The 21,941-nt window shown below is 43.6% G+C and overlaps 1 protein-coding gene across 1 annotated transcript; it reads left to right on the top strand.

Moving 5' to 3' along the window:
- The first annotated feature begins 989 nt into the window (after positions 1–989).
- Positions 990–13,391, top strand: meox2b (mesenchyme homeobox 2b). The gene is made up of 3 exons (XM_014142507.2): positions 990–2,043; positions 6,686–6,858; positions 12,395–13,391. The coding sequence occupies exons 1-3, from the start codon at positions 1,509–1,511 to the stop codon at positions 12,614–12,616; spliced, it is 930 nt and encodes a 309-aa protein (XP_013997982.1). The 5' UTR covers positions 990–1,508; the 3' UTR covers positions 12,617–13,391.
- Positions 13,392–21,941: the final 8,550 nt, after the last annotated feature.

Below are 21,941 nucleotides of genomic sequence, written 5' to 3'. Positions count from 1 at the left end.
AGAAAATAGTAAAAATAAAGAAAACCCTGGAATGAGTCGCTGTGTCCAAACTTTTGACTGTTACTGTAATTGTAAATGAAAGCTGGTAAAAACAACTGCCAAATGAATCACTTTGACAAACAATAACTCATTTCATTGCGCTAAATTAGTTTTTCTCACTCTATTGCGTTTATACAACCCCCCTATAATTTTCCATAATGAATTTTTGTTACTGTGTTGCAGTGCAATGAAAACATGTGAATGCGAGTCTTTTCTAATGGCTGAAAAAACTAAGGTCAAAGAGATACTTTGACAGTTAAAACACACAGTGAAAAAGGGAAAAACTTAATGAAGACTTGAAACATGAAAATACATTTAAAGAATGACAAAGTGATGTTGAAAGCTACTAGGGCTTAAATACTTAGGAGTGTGTGTGTGTGTGTGTGTGTGTGTGTGTGTGTGTGTGTGTGTGTGTGTGTGTGTGTGTGTGTGTGTGTGTGTGTGTGTGTGTGTGTGTGCGGGTGAGGGGAGTAGAGTGGAGGGGTTAGGGGGTAATATTAACACACATACAATATTTGTAGATTTGGATAAAAAGTTGATCAAATCAATCAGATGCTGAATGGAGTCCAATATTGGGCCACATACATACAGTAAACATATTTTCAAACGACCTATACACCTAAATGCAACGCATCAGCATCTATATGCAGTAAACACACAAACAGCAGATAATGTTGGGGTGTTGAACCCCCAAACCCCCATATCCAACCCCCTAAAGTCTGACGCAACACTGCACTTCTCAGAAATCGTGTCGAGGGGGTTGGGTGGGTCCAAAATAAATTGCCCACTTTTCTGGAGGCCAGGCCATTGGAATGGTTTAGATTTATTGTGCGTTGCGTTTTGGAGGAAGATCGTATGCATGTGGTCAGAAGCCTAGCAGTGAGTCAGTGCACCAGTGACCCGGCCTCCCTCTCACGTTACATCCTATATATAACATCCCCGCTCCTGGCCTCCTCCCACCCTCCCTCCCTCTCACTCTCTCTCCCAACTTCCCTGGAACCACCTTCTCCCTGGAACCACTCTGGCCTCAGCCGTCTCTCCTCTCCTCCGTCTCTCTTCTCCGTCTACCGTCTCCCTGTGTCCTGACACCCGAGCTCCAGCTCAGCAGAGTCAGTGTTTACCCGCGCTGTGCCTGGCAACAGGCTGCATGCTCGGGATTACCGGAGGCCCTACCTTTCAACGCTGCGATCTCTGCCTTCCTTCAGCCTCCTCCGATCGCTTTCCCTGGGAACTAACGGGGAGCGCACGGAGGTGAGAGGTGAGAGAGCCGTGGAGGAGAGCCCTGATTTGAGGCTCTGCGTCCGCCCACCTCCCTCAACTGGCTTCAGTCTGCTCTACTCTCTGTCCTGCAACATCTCTGTCTTGTGGTCTCAATTAGTCACTCTGGTCGTTCCTGGAAGTTTTTGTGGTTGTGTGTGTGGTGGACTTAGGGGGGTTTGTCTTTTGGGTGGATCTTGTGGAGCACTGTGATGGATCACTCCCTGTTTGGGTGCCTCCGTAGCCCCCACGCCCCGGCCCAGGGTCTGCATCCCCACCCTGCCTTTAGCCAGTCCCCGCTGGCGCTGCATGGACGCTCTGACCACATATCCTACCCTGACCTGCCCGGCTCCTCACCCCCCTGCGGGGGGTACCCTGGACCTGGGGAGGAGGGCATGTACGGAGGGCAGCCACACCACCATCGTGGAGGACACCCGCATCAGCACCAGCAGCACCCCCACCACCCACAGCACCAGACCCACCAGACCCCTTGGCACGTCCCCCAGATGCCCTCAACCAACACTAGGCATGGCCTCTGCCTGCCTCCCCCAGACAGTCAAGTCTCAGAACGGTGTGGTGGGGGGACCCCAAATCTGTGTGGCTCCAACACCAACCCCAGTCTGGGAGGTAGTAGTGACCCCACAGGTGTATCCTGTGTCCCTGGGGACTTTGGACGACAGACGATGTCCCCGGACGAGACTGAACAGAGACGGAACAGTAAAGGGAAAGATGATTTGCAAAGCTCAGGTAAGATGAGGACAACGAGGACATTATTCTCTCCTCTATGCTTTTCTTAGCTTTGACTTCAGTCTCAAAGTTTTGGTTGTTTCTTTCTAAACTCACTGAGGAGTTTTCATCACATAACGATTTGAAGTTTTTGGTTTGTCTATTCTCATATTGGGGATTTCACCATCTGTGTGTAAGCAAACACAGTCCACAGATGTTGAAACAGGAGAGAACAGTTTGTGATACAGTAATAAAACACACAAATGAATGGTTTGCATTTGAACTAATTGGCTAATGTTTTCATGATCACTGAAAGCGCTGTAGTCTTCTGCGTCAATGCTCCTAAATTCGAGAACCTCATGAGAAGTTGTGCAATGACAAAATAGTTCAGTGCATACTTTTTAGTTTCAAAGTCAGTTAAAAGTTTGAACCCTACTGACTAGTAGATAGGCTTGTTGTTTTAGCATTTGGGCCTTGTTTTTACAGTGGTTGTCCAGATAAAATTGAGGGCCATATGTCATTTGCATTTTTATTCAGGTTTATTTGAAACTGACTTAGTTCTGATGATTGAAACTGATGTCATGGTTCAATGTTGGATATGATTTTGTTTTCTTAATTGTCTACTTGCAAATGTAATTCATTAATTTCAATTACTAGCTATTGCACTACAGTTAGCTGTAATTGAACATTTAACTGTACTAACAGCTCTTAATGGGAAGATATGCATACCCACATTTCAGTAAGACCTTGTTATAGGATCTTACTTGATCTTATTTGATCTTGATTATGTCTTATCTCTACTGTTTTCCATGCTGTATTGACATTCATTCATATCTGGAATTACTGTCTAGAATTTAACGAGGTAGGATTAGGCTAACTTTATTGATATTTAAAATAAATGCAGGCAAGTGCTTTTTAGAAACAGCACCTTAATGTGTGAAACACTAGGCGGCAAGGCCGCACACTTAAATATGATCTTGTACTTCATTTCACCTGAATTCAATTAATCAAATTATTCTCACACCATCATTTAGTTATCTTTTCAGTAAAACAAGAGATAATTAATGAATTCATGTTTTTATAAATATATCTATTATGGAAAAGTTTTTATGGAAACAAAATGATAATCACAATTCAATTAAACCATTTGACTTGATAAAAAAGGTTAAATTGTATTTCTAAATACTAAGGTCAATAGTCATACTATTCTATTGACAATCTTATATGAAGAAATGAGCAAGTGTGATACATTACAGATTTGCAGTCATCTTCTGTTATTTGAAGCATTAGATCCATTACCTTTCCGTCTACATTTGATTTAACAGATATTAAGATACTTTGGTTTCCTCTCTCAGTGTTAAGCAATAGGGAATTGATTTACTTCTGTCATTTACGGCAATATTGACATAGATTGAACCGGTAGAATGTAACTGAGACAATCTTCCATTTTCATTACAATCAAAGTTCTCTTTAACATTCCTCAATCTCAACCCCCTCAACCCCATTTTATAGGTTATAGCCTGGCACAGCCAAGGTTTTATTTGTCCCTCTCTTCAGGCTCCCAGGGATAATCAACAGTGACATTTTCCTCCAGGGTATTAATGGCCTACAGGTGTGATTTCTGTGAAGCCTCCTTTTAAACTGTTACAATGGGCACACCTGGGCTTTTTCATAGGCCTAAACCTACATAGTATTTATGGCTGTAGAACGTACGTACCTATAGCATTAGCCGCAACAGCTGTGTGAAAAAGCAGCCTCTTAATAATAATAATAATGTGGGTGGAGAATTAATCCATAACACTTCTGGAAATCACTGTTGGTCATCTACAGTATGGATGATAGAATGAAATGGAATGGAAGAAAATAGAATAGAATATAACTGTATTAGTCCATTAGCGACGGAACAAAAAGCTGTATATTTAGGTCCAATTTACACATTTGTTAAACAACTGTTTTCAGATGAGCACATTCAGTGGCACGTGGGAATGTGTACCTAATTCAGTGATATTATAGATAATTTTACACACTGTCCTCCCAACGACTATGTTGCCTTTGAGAGCACTGAGGTTGTAAGGACAAACTGATCTGTACCCCGGGTGGAGTCTCAAAATGGCCGATGGCTAAATGCGTTGGACACGTCATGCAGGGCACCGCACTAGACCTAATATGGCTGTATATAGCTGTAGCCCTCATTATCAGCAGTCACCATAATAATGCAAGCTCCATCCATATCAGGGCTGAGGACTAGACAAGTCAGGCCCTTAATAAGTTACTAGCACAGTGGCTGGACTTCCTGGCGGCTACACAAGGGCTGATTCAGGTCATCAGTGCAGTGTCACAACAAGAGCACTGCTCTCTGTATCCAGAAGCCATTTCACTGACACCAGCTTCCAGTGGTGTCGTGCACCAACACATTTTATTGGGGGCACTGATAGGATGGCCAAATTCTCGTTGCATTCATTCTGTAGCTTATACTGTATTGTGCCTTTTTTCATCCTAAAAATGTTTCAAATTGAAGGGGCCCCGTTTGAATGAGCAGGACGGCTCTGCCAGGTCCTGCTGTCTGTATCTCTATCGTTCTCCCTGCAGGGAAACCCACCAGGTAGAAGTGCTGTTGTGCCCAGTAGTTAACTTTCCACTTCCACTTGCCATCTTTCAGGTTAGTTTTACCCCAGGGTGCAATTGTAATTGACAGCCGGTAGAACTGTGAAGCACTACCCAGAAGCTGCACCTCTAACACCAATCACGTTTCCTAATTTTAACCTCCATTGCACGTTACAAAAGGCAACATGGGCTTTATTTTAGGTCCTATTTCTGATGAGGTAACGGTCTTATGAGGTAACATGCTGTGGCAATGGTGAAATAAATGGTAAAATAATGGTAAAATACACCTTCTTGATACATAACAAAGAATGCTAAATAAAAGTTAAAGATGTAATGTAGATTAATGTTGTAGGAATATTAAAGGAGAATTGCAAGACACTGTACGGTATAAACCATTAAACAATTGTTTCAAATAAAATAAAATACCTAAACCACGTGAAAGATCTTTTGTTTGAAGATTTTATTTCCAGAAATGTCTTAGTCCCATATTCAGTTTTTATAAATCGAGTGTCATGAAGATAGCGGACTGGATGTGCCTGTGTGATGTGGCAGAGAGAAAGACTCTTTCCTGGCACTATTTGATTTGTCAGCACATCCAACACGTCCAACAATTACCGTTGAACTAAGAGAATATTAGCTGGTTTTATTTGGCGTGGACTAGAGAACAACATGTAAATTACAGAGCAACTCTTTTGATGAAGTGTAGTGTTAAGAGATATTTGAATGAGGTTCACCCAATTTGAAGCCACATCTATATGAAAAAACATTTGAAAAGGATTTGATTAATGTACGCTTTTCACAATCCAATTGAGCAATCTGGATTAAATACAGACAATTAGACCAAAATGAATTACAATCTGGAAAGTCTTTCTGAAGTCTCCTTAACTTCAATCAAATATACGATGAATCGCACCACACACTCTTACCCGTGGTATCTGCTGAAACGCTTCAGCCTGAATGTAGAGTGGGCCGGTGTAAGATTTCCGATCATGCTCCATTTGATGTCTAGGCCCGTGGGTAGTGCTTAGCTGATCTATGTATCTATTGGTCTATTGTTCAGTCTGCCAGGTGATAGGTGGGAGGTTCACACCCTACATTACCGTCCCACATTACCACATCCCATTATCACGCTACCACACCCCACATAGCAGAGGCAGCATGCACCTCATTTTTGGGGCACGAGTAGGATGGCCAAATTCAATAGCTTTACTTACATTTTTCATAAAAGAAAGAATACCTTCCATCTCATCAGTGTATGGATAAAATGAGGGGGCTTATTTCCCCCTTAGTTACAAGGGTCATTAGCTACACATTATCACATGCATTATTACATCAGATATTACCACACGCATTACAGCTTCACATTACCCCACACCTGACTGACCTCAGCTTCACCTTCCCTCCGGTCCACCAGAGATGAACTCTTGGAATCACTTTTGTCTTAGAACAATAGAGCTACAGTGTTGAGTTGGCTAGCCTCAAATATTAGCCCTCTTTTTGGATGAAACTTCTATTTAGAACAGGTGATAAAGTACTGGAGAGAGGCAGAGACAATTCCACCAACTTTCCAGTTAAACAAATGATTTTTATAGGGCCTACAGTATTCTCTGTGTTGCCTAGGTTTAAGAGAAATGAGGATATAGAAAATGGATTTGTGGAATTTTCACATACGGTAAGAAAGTGTTACAACTTAATAATATTTGAGAGATATCAGTCTGTTTCTTTCTATTCTCCAAGGAGCGGGTGAAGATGAGTGAGTTTGTTTCAGAGAAAGAACACAGGGTAGTTGTCGGAGGGAGCTGGGCTCTGAGACTGTAGAGAACTCCTTGCCTGCCACCTCTCATGCAGCTTCCCCCTCCTCCAGTAAGACACTATAAAGTGTGCATGAACAATATCCCCATAATAAAAGGTGATTGGCACCCCTAATTGTTTTGCTTTCATTTTGCATTTCAGCCCTGCAGTTTATCACACAATCCCTTCTTTTTTTCACCCCTTTTTCCTCTTCTTTATTTTTTGGCAACTCAACAGTGTCTGGAAAAAGTTCTGTTTTTCATTTCAGATTCCCAGGACGGGAGCTATAAGTCTGACGTGAACAGCAAGCCCAGGAAGGAGAGGACAGCGTTCACCAAGGAACAGATCCGGGAACTGGAGTCAGAGTTTGCGCACCACAACTACCTGACGAGACTGAGGCGATACGAGATAGCAGTCAACCTCGACCTCACAGAAAGACAAGTACGTTACCTGTTGTTGTGTGGAAGCAATAAAGTCTATAAACATTTGCATATAAAAAAAAGTGAAAAGTGATAAAGAAAATAAAAAGTATATTACCTGTTGGGTGTTGATAAAACAAAACAAGTTAATTAGTCATAATATTGGCTTATCATCTAATGACAAAGCATTATGCAGTTAATTTCTCCCTTTGATGATCAGATAAATCAGAACATTTTGTTTGAACAAAATATCTGAAGAATTCACGGTTAGAGGACTGATTCTGTAATTACCCTAAGAACTCACAGACTCATGTATTCAAAGACTCACACGGAAATGTCAGCTAACAGCAGCTGCTAGGGATTCTATTAAAAACTGCACAGGCCTCAGGATGAAAACCCTGTATGTTTTGACATTACCAAACGCTTGTCATGCTAATGTTCTGAATCTAATCGCTTCCAAACCAAAACCACTGAGGCTTTTTGATATATCTGTGCTGCATGTGTGTGTGTGTGTGTGTGTGTGTGTGTGTGTGTGTGTGTGTGTGTGTGTGTGTGTGTGTGTGTGTGTGTGTGTGTGTGTGTGTGTGTGTGTGTGTGTGTGTGTGTGTGTGTGTGTGTGTGTGTTGCCAGCACCGCTGGTCTGTCTGTGTGTGTGCAGGGACTGTCTCATGGCATGTGTCAGACTCCAGATGTTTCTGTAATTCCCTTCAGACACTAATAGGAAGTACACTGACATTAAGGGATGGATTCCCGCACAGTATGCAGAAGGGAGAATCTCTATTGAAAGTGTTGTTTAGTCCAGTATGTAGGATTAAACTGGGGCCAGGATGAAAAGAACTTCATCTAAATATATATTTTTTATGTCTAATCTGCCTTGATCTAAAAAGTTGGCCTGCATAAATCTGTTGGTAGTGATGTGTTTAACCAAACCAACCTACACACTCACCACACCCATAAGTGCTTTTGGAAATCATAATCTGTTGTATAAGTCCAATCAGACTTTCAAGGCCAGGCCCAGGCAGCCAGGCAACAACCCACTGAGGACTTAGGCCTTCCAGCTAGGAGCCCTGTCCCTTACAATCACTCCCACTCACATTGGCTGCCTCTCCTCTCTTCCTCTCTCCTCTCCTGTCCTCTCTTCTCCACACATTCCCAATGCAAGGCCTATAAATCTGGATGTGCGTGGGGGTTGTGTGTCTGTGTCTGTCTCTGTGTGTGTGTGTGTGTGTGTGTGTGTGTGTCTGTGTGTGTACGTGTTGTGTGTGTGTGTGTGTGTGTGTGTGTGTGTGTGTGTGTGTGTGTGTGTGTGTGTGTGTGTGTGTGTGTGTGTGTGTGTGTGTGTGTGCGCGTGGGTGGGGGTTGATCTTGGATGTTAAACCCACTCTAACATCCTCCTGACAATTATCTTACAGTGCAGCTTCTACCTCCCTGATCTTGCTATTAACTACTATATAGCTTTACTAATAATGATTGTACATTCTGGCCTCAGCCCAAGGGCATATACAGTGGCAGAGGTTTATACAACTTGTGGACACCAATCCTCATCTCGTCTCGCCACTGAACCCTGTGTGTGTGTGTGTGTGTGTGTGTGTGTGTGTGTGTGTGTGTGTGTGTGTGTGTGTGTGTGTGTGTGTGTGTGTGTGTGTGTGTGTGTGTGTGTGTGTGTGTGTGTGTGTGTGTGTGTGTGTGTGTGTGTGTGTGTGTGTGTGTGTGTGTGTCTGTGTGTGTGCAACAACTTAGGTAGGACTTACTGATTGCCCAATTAGAGTTGCACCCAAGGCTGGCGGAAGATTTTGTACGGCTCGTAGATATGTGTGTCTGTGTGCATTTGTGTGTTTGTGTGTATGTAAAACAAAAACATACGAAGGACTTCGTTTTATGATGCAGTCGATGCTAAACATGTTTATTCGAAAATGAGCCACACATGCGTGTTTACTCTGTAAACTTAACTCCTGTCTTGGGCCTGTGAGTGGCAGGCCACAATGCCTAAAATAAATCCAGGAGAGCATTGGGCTCCTGTGAGAAAGCAGGTCGCTCAGGGGGGTGGATAAGAGAGGGGTGGGGATGAAGGGAGTATAGGAGGGGGGTGGAGTTTGTGGAGTTTGCGGCCAACAGGAGGGGTAGGGCTGTGAAGGGTCGTCAGTGGGGGATGGGGAAGGGAGCTTCGCTCGTTCCCGATCCGATCGGGCCGTTTTAGGCAGCAGCTTAATCATCACGAAGAAGAGACGCAAATACTGAAGGATCTGTGGAGTCAGGAACAGGATCCGAGGCAGGGCCCCCCGCCAGTGTGCGGACGTGACCCATGCATCAGCACATACCTGGCCATGTCGAAATAAGACGCCACAACAGCCAACACTAACCACGACAGCCAACACTAACCACGACAGCCATAACACTAACCACGACAGCCAACACTAACCACGACAGCCAACACTAACCACGACAGCCAACACTAACACTAACCACGACAGCCAACACTAACCACGACAGCCATAACACTAACCACGACAGCCATAACACTAACCACGACAGCCATAACACTAACCACGACAGCCATAACACTAACCACGACAGCCATAACACTAACCACGACAGCCATAACACTAACCACGACAGCCAACACTAACCACGACAGCCAACACTAACCACGACAGCCAACACTAACCACGACAGCCATAACACTAACCACGACAGCCATAACACTAACCACGAAAGCCATAACACTAACCACGACAGCCATAACACTAACCACGACAGCCAACACTAACACTAACCACGACAGCCATAACACTAACCATGGCAGCCATAACACTAACCACGACAGCCAACACTAACCACGACAGCCATAACACTAACCACGACAGCCAACACTAACCACGACAGCCATAACACTAACCACGACAGCCATAACACTAACCACGACAGCCAACACTAACCACGACAGCCATAACACTAACCACGACAGCCAACACTAACACTAACCACAACAGCCAACACTAACCACGACAGCCAACACTAACCACGACAGCCAACACTAACCACGACAGCCAACACTAACCACGACAGCCATAACACTAACCACGACAGCCAACACTAACCACGACAGCCATAACACTAACCACGACAGCCAACACTAACACTAACCACGACAGCCATAACACTAACCACGACAGCCAACACTAACCACGACAGCCATAACACTAACCACGACAGCCAACACTAACACTAACCACGACAGCCAACACTAACCACAACAGCCAACACTAACCACGACAGCCAACACTAACCACGACAGCCAACACTAACCACGACAGCCAACACTAACCACGACAGCCAACAATAACTAGCCTCACTGTCATCGAGTGCTACCTAAACCCTACACCCAGGGTTCAGTGTCACCCTGTGCAACCTACATCGTACACAGCAGGGTCAAAACGACCCAAAGTACCCCGTCGTCTACAATGGGGGAACCAAGACTCAAGTGGCGTGCGACTGTAATAATCTTGTAGATAATGATTTAGCACTCGGCTGCCAGCTCTGGTAGACGAGGTGTCTCTCAGGGTTTACATAAGATCATACCGTGTGAAGAGGGAGGTGGGGGAGCTAGAGAGTGTGTGCAGGAGGGGATGGTGTGTCGGGAGGAGTGTGTGTGTGTGTGTGTGTGTGTGTGTGTGTGTGTGTGTGTGTGTGTGTGTGTGTGTGTGTGTGTGTGTGTGTGTGTGTGTGTGTGTGTGTGTGTGTGTGTGTGTGTGTGTGTGTGTGTGTGTGTGTGTGTGTGTGTGTGTGTGTGTGTGTGTGTGTGTGTGTGTGTGTGTGTGTGCGCATGCTCTGCTCAGACAGAGGTCTGTTTCACTGAGGCTGTAAATCTCTGTCACACACACTGATAGAGAAGGGTTCACACCAACAGATTCAGGACATTGGGTTTCCTGACGCACAGGGGGACGCTAGGGTTTTACTGAGGGGGAACGGGAGGGAAGAGGTGGGGGGACGCTAGGGTTTTACTGAGGGGGAACGGGAGGGAAGAGGTGGGGGGGACGCTAGGGTTTTACTGAGGGGGAACGGGAGGGAAGAGGTGGGGGGACGCTAGGGTTTTACTGAGGGGGGAACGGGAGGGAAGAGGTGGGGGGAAGCTAGGGTTTTACTGAGGGGGAACGGGAGGGAAGAGGTGGGGGAAGCTAGGGTTTTACTGAGGGGGAACGGGAGGGAAGAGGTGGGGGGACGCCAGGGTTTTACTGAGGGGGAACGGGAGGGAAGAGGTGGGGGGAAGCTAGGGTTTTACTGAGGGGGAACGGGAGGGAAGAGGTGGGGGGACGCTAGGGTTTTACTGAGGGGGAACGGGAGGGAAGAGGTGGGGGGAAGCTAGGGTTTTACTGAGGGGGAACGGGAGGGAAGAGGTGGGGGGACGCTAGGGTTTTACTGAGGGGGAACGGGAGGGAAGAGGTGGTGGGAAGCTAGGGTTTTACTGAGGGGGAACGGGAGGGAAGAGGTGGGGGAAGCTAGGGTTTTACTGAGGGGGAACGGGAGGGAAGAGGTGGGGGGACGCTAGGGTTTTACTGAGGGGGAACGGGAGGGAAGAGGTGGGGGAAGCTAGGGTTTTACTGAGGGGGAACGGGAGGGAAGAGGTGGGGGGACGCTAGGGTTTTACTGAGGAGGAACGGGAGGGAAGAGGTGGGGGGACGCTAGGGTTTTACTGAGGGGGAACGGGAGGGAAGAGGTTGGGGGCGCTAGGGTTTTCTTGAGGGGGAAAGGGAGGGAAGAGGTGGGGGGACGCTAGGGTTTTACTGAGGGGGAACGGGAGGGAAGAGGTGGGGGAAGCTAGGGTTTTACTGAGGGGGAACGGGAGGGAAGAGGTGGGGGAAGCTAGGGTTTTACTGAGGGGGAACGGGAGGTGAAGAGGTGGGGGGACGCTAGGGTTTTACTGAGGGGGAACGGGAGGGAAGAGGTGGGGGAAGCTAGGGTTTTACTGAGGGGGAACGGGAGGGAAGAGGTGGGGGGACGCTAGGGTTTTACTGAGGGGGAACGGGAGGGAAGAGGTGGGGGGACGCTAGGGTTTTACTGAGGGGGAACGGGAGGGAAGCGATGGGGGGACGCTAGGGTTTTACTGATGGGTCTACATACCAAGAACTCAGTCTCCAGAACGCCACGAACCAACAATGGCATCGAGTTACCTCAGAACCTCACACACAATATACACCCCATCTCCACTCGCTCACAACAATGGCTGAACACTTTGTGCACTTCAAAGTTATTGAAATGTTCTTCATGTGGTTATTATTACACTAAATACAATTTCTAAAACCTTGGCTAATATTGCCCTTGTTACTGAGAAGGGCTATGATCCCCCAGCCCTCCTGAAAACAACCCAAGTGTCAAACTCCAGTTCTTGAGGGCCACAGCATCTGCAGGTTTTCATTCCTCCTAGGAGTGTCTAAATCAGACACCAAAGGAAATAGACGAAATTAGCAGTCACTGTCGCCCTCCAGGTATTGAGGTGGACCCCCCCGCCGTATAACTTTCACGCTATTTTCCTGTAAACTAATTGTTCTCTTCTCCTCCAGGTAAAGGTGTGGTTCCAGAACAGAAGGATGAAGTGGAAGCGTGTTAAAGGAGGTCAACAGGGGGCAGCGGCCCGAGAGAAAGAACTGGTCAACGTGAAGAAGGGAACTCTGTTACCCTCAGAGTACTCTGGCATGGTGGGAGGACTACACCACTCCACTGGTTCCCCTGGTAACGAGGACAGTCACGACAGTGACCAGAGCTCAGAGCACGCTCACTTATGACCCTGACCTGCCACATATGCCACGCAGAGGTCAAAGGTTAAGTTTGTGGCCATTTGAACAAACGTCTAAAAATGCAGTGAGTTGATGAGATCATGTTGCATTTCCAGGTACAGCATTACATACAGTATGTTGAGATTAGACTCAGAACTCAGAAAGAACACCTAGGCCTACGTACTCAATATGCTCTTAGGAGCGGAAAGAACACCTAGGCCTTTTCTCTCAGGAACCAACAACAAACAGGTTTTCTGACTGAAGGTGTTTGTTGATTGGCAAAGGAGTGAAGGAAGAAAGAAGTCAAGGTAAGCAAGAAGAAGAAGGAATGGAAGGAGCATGGAATTAACAACTGGATGTGTGAAATAAAACAACAAATGATATGCTTGTGAGCAAAGCCTCAAGCTCATGAGACTGTAAATTGGGAATAAAATTGTGTATTATTGTGAACATTCCACACGTGCCTTGATAGAATGGCTTGGATTTTTGAACTGTCAAAGATAAAATTCTACTGTATTTACTCAGTTTGGAATACAAAAATCATGCAATTAGCTTTAAGTAAAAATGTGGAATTGAATTGAATAGTAGGCTATTACCGTGAGTTCTACTATGCTGATTTACTTACAACATAACTGAATGATGCATATTAGTAAACATCTCCATTGGTTTTACATTTTGCTTCCACTAAGAGTCTTAAAAGTTAAATTTTTTTGTGAAAAATGTATACTTTTATTACATATAAATCTGGGACATAATGGTTTCTTAAGTGAATAAAACGGATCAATCAAAAACATTTTTGTCATTGTCCGGTTCTTGAACATTCTCACAATATTGCACAATTGGTATGTTACTAGATCTGTAAAACACAACATGTTGATGTAATTTAAAACCATATGTAGACCTAGTGTTTCTTTGCCTTCTGTATAAGTGTGCATTCTAATGTGTGTTTTAAAGTGCTGATTTGGCCGTGGCAGAGCCGTATCCTCCTAAACTACAGGACCAGCTGGTTTTGGCCATGGCAGAGCCGTATCCTCCTAAACTACAGGACCAGCTGGTTTTGGCCATGGCAGAGCCGTATCCTCCTAAACTACAGGACCAGCTGGTTTTGGCTGTGGCAGAGCCGTAGCCTCTTACAGTACAGGACCAGCTGGTTTTGGCCATGGCAGAGCCGTATCCTCCTAAAGTACAGGACCAGCTGGTTTTGGCCATGGCAGAGCCGTATCCTCCTAAAGTACAGGACCAGCTGGTTTTGGCTGTGGCAGAGCCGTAGCCTCTTACAGTACAGGACCAGCTGGTTTTGGCCGTGGCAGAGCCGTAGCCTCTTACAGTACAGGACCAGCTGATTTTGGCCGTGGCAGAACCGTATCCTCCTAAAGTACAGGACCAGCTGGTTTTGGCCATGGCAGAGCCGTAGCCTCCTAAAGTACAGGACCAGCTGGTTATGCAATAACTGCAAGTTTGGATTTAACTGATTTGTGGCTTTCCAGCTCCCTCAGAATCACAGACAAAGTGGATTTGTGTTCAGTTGTGGTCAGATTTCATCAGACTCCAGAACCCTGCTTTCTCTCTCTGTTTCTTTTATTAGCTGACTGTCTGATTTAGCTGTTTGTATATGACATCGCATGATCAAAGTAGAACACATTGACGGTTCTCATCAGGAATGTCGGTCAGAGCTGTTGGAGAATAAATTACAATGAGGAATGTATTCATGAGGATTTATAGTGAAGCTTAGCCAAATGTCCAGCTGGAGTGATCAGAGACCTGTCTAAACAGTGTGATGGATTTGACCCTGCAGAGGCAACAATTACAAGACAAATGAATTCCTACATGAGTGAATAAACACACGAAGTACACGAAGGACATGAACATAGACAACCCAAGAACATGATCTAAAAGAAACTCACAATTAAAAAACAACATTTTTAAAGCTTTCTTTGACAGAGTAGATCACACACTTAACATGTATTACATTTTGTATACCCATTGATATGACATGTAATCAAATGTAGACAGCTAACGTAATCGTGTCTAATTCCATTTCAATGATGCTCCAGTGTTCTGCATTACAGTGTGAAGGGAAGGTACGGTAAAGGCAAAAACCTGTTGTTGTGGAATACCTCTGCACCGTGTAACTTCTGATCTTCAATGAACCTTCTACCTTGATCCCTTCGGGAGCAGCTTTCGTTCTGCAGGAAGGGTAATGTTGTCATTACAACCCTCCATGCCAAGAACAACACACGCCAACTAAAGTCTTTTCCACATTGAATCTGAGCATCTCCTTTGCTTTTCCAACTGAAAGGATTTAGTATTATTCTCAGTATAGCGTAGGTGTTGAAAGATGATGTACACTGTAGTTCGATACCCAAAACTATAGTGAATATTGTGATTTCTGTTTCTCTCTGGTAGCAGAATATGTTTAAACACACCGCGATCCAGACTCTGAGTGCCAGATTCCTTGTCTTGAATCTAGAATCGCTTTCCAGCAACACAATGTAAGCAGATACTGAAATTTTGGTGTTTACAAAGCGAGTTTGAACTTTTTTTACTTTTTCTCAGTGACTGAATTGCTTTGAGAATAACATTGACCATGAATATGCCTGTATTGAATTTCTCACCGTTTTTACAGACAGTTTGGGACATGTCCAAGACATGGTACATCTGGGATACATTAAAAAGGCCAACTGTGAAAAAATCTACAACTACATGTTTATTTAAATAATTAGGCATAACTCACAAATCAGGTCACATCACATGCTTCATGGCTGGTTAGCATTCCAGGGTGTTTAAGGCCAACAGTGTATCTTCTTTACCTGGGTTTTATATCATAATGATCTGAACCAAACAACACTCTGCCCAAAAAATGATCTAGGCCTACTCAAGGCTCAAACTGACCCACACCATGAAGTTCTTCAGCATCACAAAATTCCTCAGACATTGGCAAATTGGCAAATTTCTGGTTACGTCATTGTTTAATACAATAATGATGGAATTTGTGTAATAACATAATAACACGGTTAAGTCTAATATCATAATGTAGTTATAGTTGTGACAGTGCAGAGAGCAGAATATGAGACACTAAGGGATTGAACTCGTGCTCAGGAAATTGTTCCGAATCACAAGATTATGGCCGGATGATATTGGATGACGAAATGCAGGAAACCACAAGTCCTCCAATAAACTGGCAGGGGACCATGAGTGACAGCTGTTTTAGCCATTTAGAACCTTATTTATTGGCATAAGAGACACTTTTACAATAGCTGGTATGAAGAAATGGTTCTGGTCTGGGCCAGGAACTGAAGGTAAGGGTGCAGATAGTGACTTCACACCTGGAGCGATAAAGAACTCAGTCACGCATATTAATACTACAGCCAAACTAGATGCTATCATAAACAATACAGACATCACAGCAAAATATGTATGTATATTACAGTGCCCTCCTGAATTATTGACACCCTAGGTAAATATGAACAAAAAAAGGTTGTGGAAAAAATTACATTCTTGTTTATCAGCTTGATCTTACACTCAAAATATCACATGAATCTAACCATTAATTTAGTTAAAATTGTTCAAGGAAAAAAAATGATCAAGAAAAAAAAGTATTCAAAAACATGTGTCACAATTATTGACATCCCTAGAAATTCTTATGAACAAAATCAAATTGATGTATATTCTGATTAAGATTTAACTTTTTACCCCTTTTTCGTGATATCCAATTGGCAGTTACAGTCTTGTCCCATCGCTGCAACTCCCCTACGGACTCAGGACAGGCGAAGATTGAGAGACATGCGTCCTCCAAAACACGACCCTGCCAAGCCGCACTGCTTCTTGACACACTGCTCGCTTAACCAAGAAGCCAGCCACACCAATGTGTTGGAGGAAACACCGTCCAGCTGGCGACCGAAGTCAGCTTGCAGGCGCCCAGCCCACACAAGGAGTCGCTAGAGCACGATGGGACAAGGAAATCCCAGCCGGCCAAACCCTCCCCTAACCCAGGAGCGACGCTGGGACAATTGTGAGCGGCCTCATGGGTCTCCCGGTCACAACCTAGGACCGAACCAGGGTCTGTAGTGACGGCCTTAGATCGCTGCGCCACTTGGGAGGCCCAAGATTTTTTTAAGTTAATCTGAGTCTTTGGAAACTCTTAAGTGATAATCCATGACTTCCTGTTTCACTAGGGTATAAATGTGAGGTGACACACAGGCTAAACTCCATTAATCATCCATCAACATGGAAAGGCCAGAGAACACACAAATGAAATGCAACAAAAGGTTGTTGACCTTCACAAATCAAGCAATGGATATAAAAAGATAGCTACACGCCTGAAAATACTCATCTTCAATATTAGGGAAACCATTTTAAACAACTGGAGCTGTGATGAACCTGCCAAGAAGAGGATGCAAGTGTATTTTTCCCCCACGCACAGTGGCAAAAAAATCTCTAAGGATCACAGTTGGAGAATTGCAGAATTTGGTTACATTTTGAGGTCACCAAGTCTCCAAAACTACAATTAAACCCCACCTCCATGCCAACAAGTTATTTGGAATGGTTGCCAGAAGAAAGCCTGTGCTGTCACCAAACCACAAACCTACACTCCTCGAGTTTTCTAAATGTCATTGAAACTTTGATTGGAACCAGATTCTATGGTCTGATGATACTAAAATAGAGCTTTTTGGCAACAAACACCAGAGGTGGGTTTGGCGTAAAAAGAGCCATGGTCATGCAGAAAATGAAAATAACCTAATCCCCACTGTGAAGTATGGTGGTGGATCTGTGATGTTGTGAGGCTGTTTTACTTCCAAAGGCCCTGGGAACCTTGTTAGGATACATGGTATCATGGTCTCCATCAAGGACTGTACCAGGAGATTTTAGGCCAAAACCCGTCTGCCTCTGCCAGGAGGCTGAAACTGGGTCGTCGTTGGATCTTCCAGCAGGACAACGATCCAAAGCAAACCTCCAAATCCACATGAAAATGGTTCACTGACCTTAGAATAAAGCTTTGACAATGGCCATCCCAGTCCCCTGACCTATACCCCATTGAAAACCTGTGGGTTGAGCTGAAGAGGAGAGTCCACAAGCGAGGACCAAGGATTTGGAGAGTTTCCGTATGGAGAAATGGTCTCAAATCCCTTCCTATGTGTTCTCCCACCTCATCAAACATCCCTGTAGCTCAGTTGGTAGAGCATGGTGTTTGCAACACATGGTGTTTGCAACGCCAGGGTTTTGGGTTCGATTACCATGGGGGGCCAGCACAGAAAAAAATGTATGCATTCACTACTGTAAGTCGCTCTGGATAAGAGCGTCTGCTAAATGACTAAAATATAACTGTAAAATGTAATAGGAGACAACTCAGAGCTGTTATCTTGGCAGAGTAAGGGAAGACCCCCATGAAATGGACAATAATGAATGGCAACTTATTGGCATTGTGCGAACCATATACTCAATTGCAAATACCACTCAAATGGACGGCAGTTCATCAAAACCATATTGCAACCGAAACATTACAAATGCCAAGTGTAATAAACCAAAAATCCCATAGGGGGTGAGCGCACTCCACTGAAGATTTTCATATGGGAAATGGTCGCAAAGTCAGGTCAATTATACAAATGTAGTAAGTGTATGGACATACATTTATCTTATTTTATTGAGTTTGTCCATAAGGCCTATGTTTTGTCCATTTGCCATATATGATCATAGGAAGTTGGCTTCTGAACCCAAAAAGTCAGTGAACCATGTCCAAATGGCATAAGAAATGTCCAAATAAAATATATAAGTATTTAAAGTACCAAAGCAGGATGTTATGTCCATTTGCCATATATGATCATAGGAAGTCGGCTTCCGAAACAAAAAGTCAGTGAACCATGTCCAAATGGCATAGGAAATGTCCAAATGGCATATATACTGACCAAATGATATATATCACTATGTAAAGCCCTGAATCAACCTAGAAGGTCTATTTGTCATGTCTGATCATTGGAAGTCATAGGAAGTAAGAATTTCTCATTGATGTTGATTCAGCATGTCCATTTTGTAATGGGAAGTCCTTATGGACATACATTGGCAATGGACACTGTCAACTTGCAGAAGAGCATGTTCACACTGACAATATAGCACATGTGTAATGGACAATGTCCAATCTCTTGTTGGTGTTGATTTTAGCCTGTCCAGTTGGTGATGGAAAATCCCTCATTAAATACATTTGAATTGGACAAATGTAAACTGTCCATTTGCAACATCTTACAATGGGCATTTACCATCACGAATTGGACATGCTCTAATATACTGCAGAAATGCCCAATTGACTGGCTCGTTGAACTCAGGATGGCCGAGCAGTGATAGTTGTTAGTCTCTCCATCGCTCATTGGTGTTGATTTAAGCCTGTCCATTACGTGATGGTAAATCCCTTATTAAATACATTGGAAATGTACACTGTCCATTTGCAATATAAAATGTACAATATATTATACTGCCATCAAGTCAGCCATCAGTCAATAAGATATCATACTGACAACAACTTATACATACTGACACCATACTCACTTTGTCCAACTCTTTTAGAAGCCAACTCTCACATATTTCAGAGCCAGCCCACAATTCATAGCGCCTTCTGTTAACCTCTATGGGACCGGCGGGACGAATTCGTCCCACCTACGTAACATCCACTGCCAGCCTGTGGCGCGATTTTCAAAATCTTCAAAATCCTATTACTTCAATTTCTCAAACATATGACTATTTTACAGCCATTTAAAGATAAGACTCTCGTTAATCTAACCACACTGTCCGATTTCAAAAAGGCTTTACAACGAAAGCAAAACATTAGATTATGTCAGCAGAGTACCAAGCCAGAAATAATCAGACACCCATTTTTCAAGCCAGCATATAATGTCACCAAAACCCAGAAGACAGCTAAATGCAGCACTCACCTTTGATGATCTTCATCAGATGACAACCCTAGGACATTATGTTATACAATACATGCATGTTTTGTTCAATCAAGTTCATATTTATATCAAAAACCAGCTTTTTACATTAGCATGTGACGTTCAGAACTAGCATACCCCCGCAAACTTACGGGGAATTCGCTAACATTTTACTAAATTACTCACGATAAACGTTCACAAAAAGCATAACAATTATTTTAAGAATTATAGATACAGACCTCCTCTATGCACTCGATATGTCCGATTTTAAAATAGCTTTTTGGTGAAAGCACATTTTGCAATATTCTAAGTATATAGCCCAGGCATCACGGGCTCGCTTATTTAGACATCCGGCAAGTTTAGCACTCACCATAATCATATTTACTATTATAAAAATGTCATTACCTTTTGTTGTCTTCGTCAGAATGCACACCCAGGACGTCTACTTCAATAACAAATGTTGGTTTGGTCCAAAATAATCCATCGTTATATCCGAATAGCGGCGTTTTGTTCGATGCGTTCCAGACACTATCCGAAATAGTAAAGAAGTGTCGCGCGCTTGGCGCAATTCCTGACAATAAAATTCAAAGTATTCAATTGCCGTACGTCGAAGCATGTCAACCGCTGTTTAAAATCAATTTTTACGTCATTTTTCTCGTAGAAAAGCGGTAAAATTCCGACAGGGAATCTCCTTTTCGGCAAACAGAGGAAAAAATCCCAAAGGCGGGGCGGTCGGGGTCACGCGCATAAGCTAGTGTCTCTTGATGGGCCACTTGAGAAAGGCGATAATGTGTTTCAGCCTGGGGCTGGAATGACGACATTCTCTTTTTCCCGGGCTATGAGAGCCTATGGACGACGTGGGAAGTGTCACGTTAGAGCAGAGATCCTTAGTAAATGATAGAGATGGCAAAGAAGTTCCAGAAATGGTCAGACAGGCCACTTCCTGTAAAGGAATCTCTCAGGTTTTGACCTGCCATTTGAGTTCTGTTATACTCACAGACACCATTCAAACAGTTTTAGAAAATTTAGGGTGTTTTCTATCCATATGTAATAAGTATATGCATATTCTAGTTACTGAGTAGGAGTGGTAACCAGATTAAATCGGGTATGTTTTTATCCAGCCGTGTCAATGCCCTCTAGCCCTAACAGGTTAACCTGTTAGGGCTAGGGGGCGGCATTTGCACGTCTGGATAAAAAAAATGTACCCGATTTAATCTGGTTACTAATCCTACCCAGTAACTAGAATATGCATATACTTATTATATATGGATAGAAAACACTCTAAAGTTTCTAAAACTGTTTGAATGGTGTCTGTGAGTATAACAGAACTCATTTGGCAGGCAAAACCCTGAGACATTTTCTGACAGGAAGTGGATACCTGATGTGTTGTATTGACTTTAAACCTATCCCATTGAAAAACACAGGGGCTGAGGAATATTTTGGCACTTCCTATTGCTTCCACTAGATGTCACCAGCCTTTACAAAGTGTTTTGAGTCTTCTGGAGGGAGATCTGACCGAACAAGAGCCATGGAACGATGATGTCCCATTAGACACCTGGCGCGCGAGTTCATGTTGGGTACCCTCGTTCCAATACGTTATAAAAGAGTATGCATTCGTCCACCTTGAATATTATTCATGTTCTGGTTAAAAAAGGCCCTAATGATTTATGCTATACAACGTTTGACATGTTTGAACGAACGTAAATATATTTTTTCCCCTCGTTCATGACGAGAAGTCCGGCTGGCTTAGATCATGTGCTAACAAGACGGAGATTTTTGGACATAAATGATGAGCTTTTTTGAACAAAACTACATTCGTTATGGACCTGTGATACCTGGAAGTGACATCTGATGAAGAGAATCAAAGGTAATGGATTATTTACATAGTATTTTCGATTTTAGATCTCCCCAACATGACGTCTAGTCTGTATCGCAACGCGTATTTTTCTGGGCGCAGTGCTCAGATTATTGCAAAGTGTGATTTCCCAGTAAGGTTATTTTTAAATCTGGCAAGTTGATTGCGTTCAAGAGATGTAAATCTATAATTCTTTAAATGACAATATAATATTTTACCAATGTTTTCTAATTTTAATTATTTAATTTGTGACGCTGACTTGACTGCCGGTTATTGGAGGGAAACGATTTCCTCAACATCAATGCCATAGTAAAACGCTGTTTTTGGATATAAATATGAACTTGATAGAACTAAAAATGCATGCATTGTCTAACATAATGTCCTAGGAGTGTCATCTGATGGAGATTGTAAAAGGTTAGTGCATCATTTTAGCTGGTTTTATGGTTTTGGTGACCCTGTCTTTGACTTGACAAAACATTACACACAACTCTTGTAAATGTACTGTCCTAACATACTCTAAATTTATGCTTTCGCCGTAAAACCTTTTTGAAATCGTAAAACG

This window comes from Salmo salar, chromosome ssa14 (genome assembly GCF_905237065.1).
Source record: "Salmo salar chromosome ssa14, Ssal_v3.1, whole genome shotgun sequence".
Lineage (NCBI taxonomy): Eukaryota > Metazoa > Chordata > Actinopteri > Salmoniformes > Salmonidae > Salmo > Salmo salar.
This window is presented reverse-complemented; position numbering and strand designations above follow the sequence as displayed.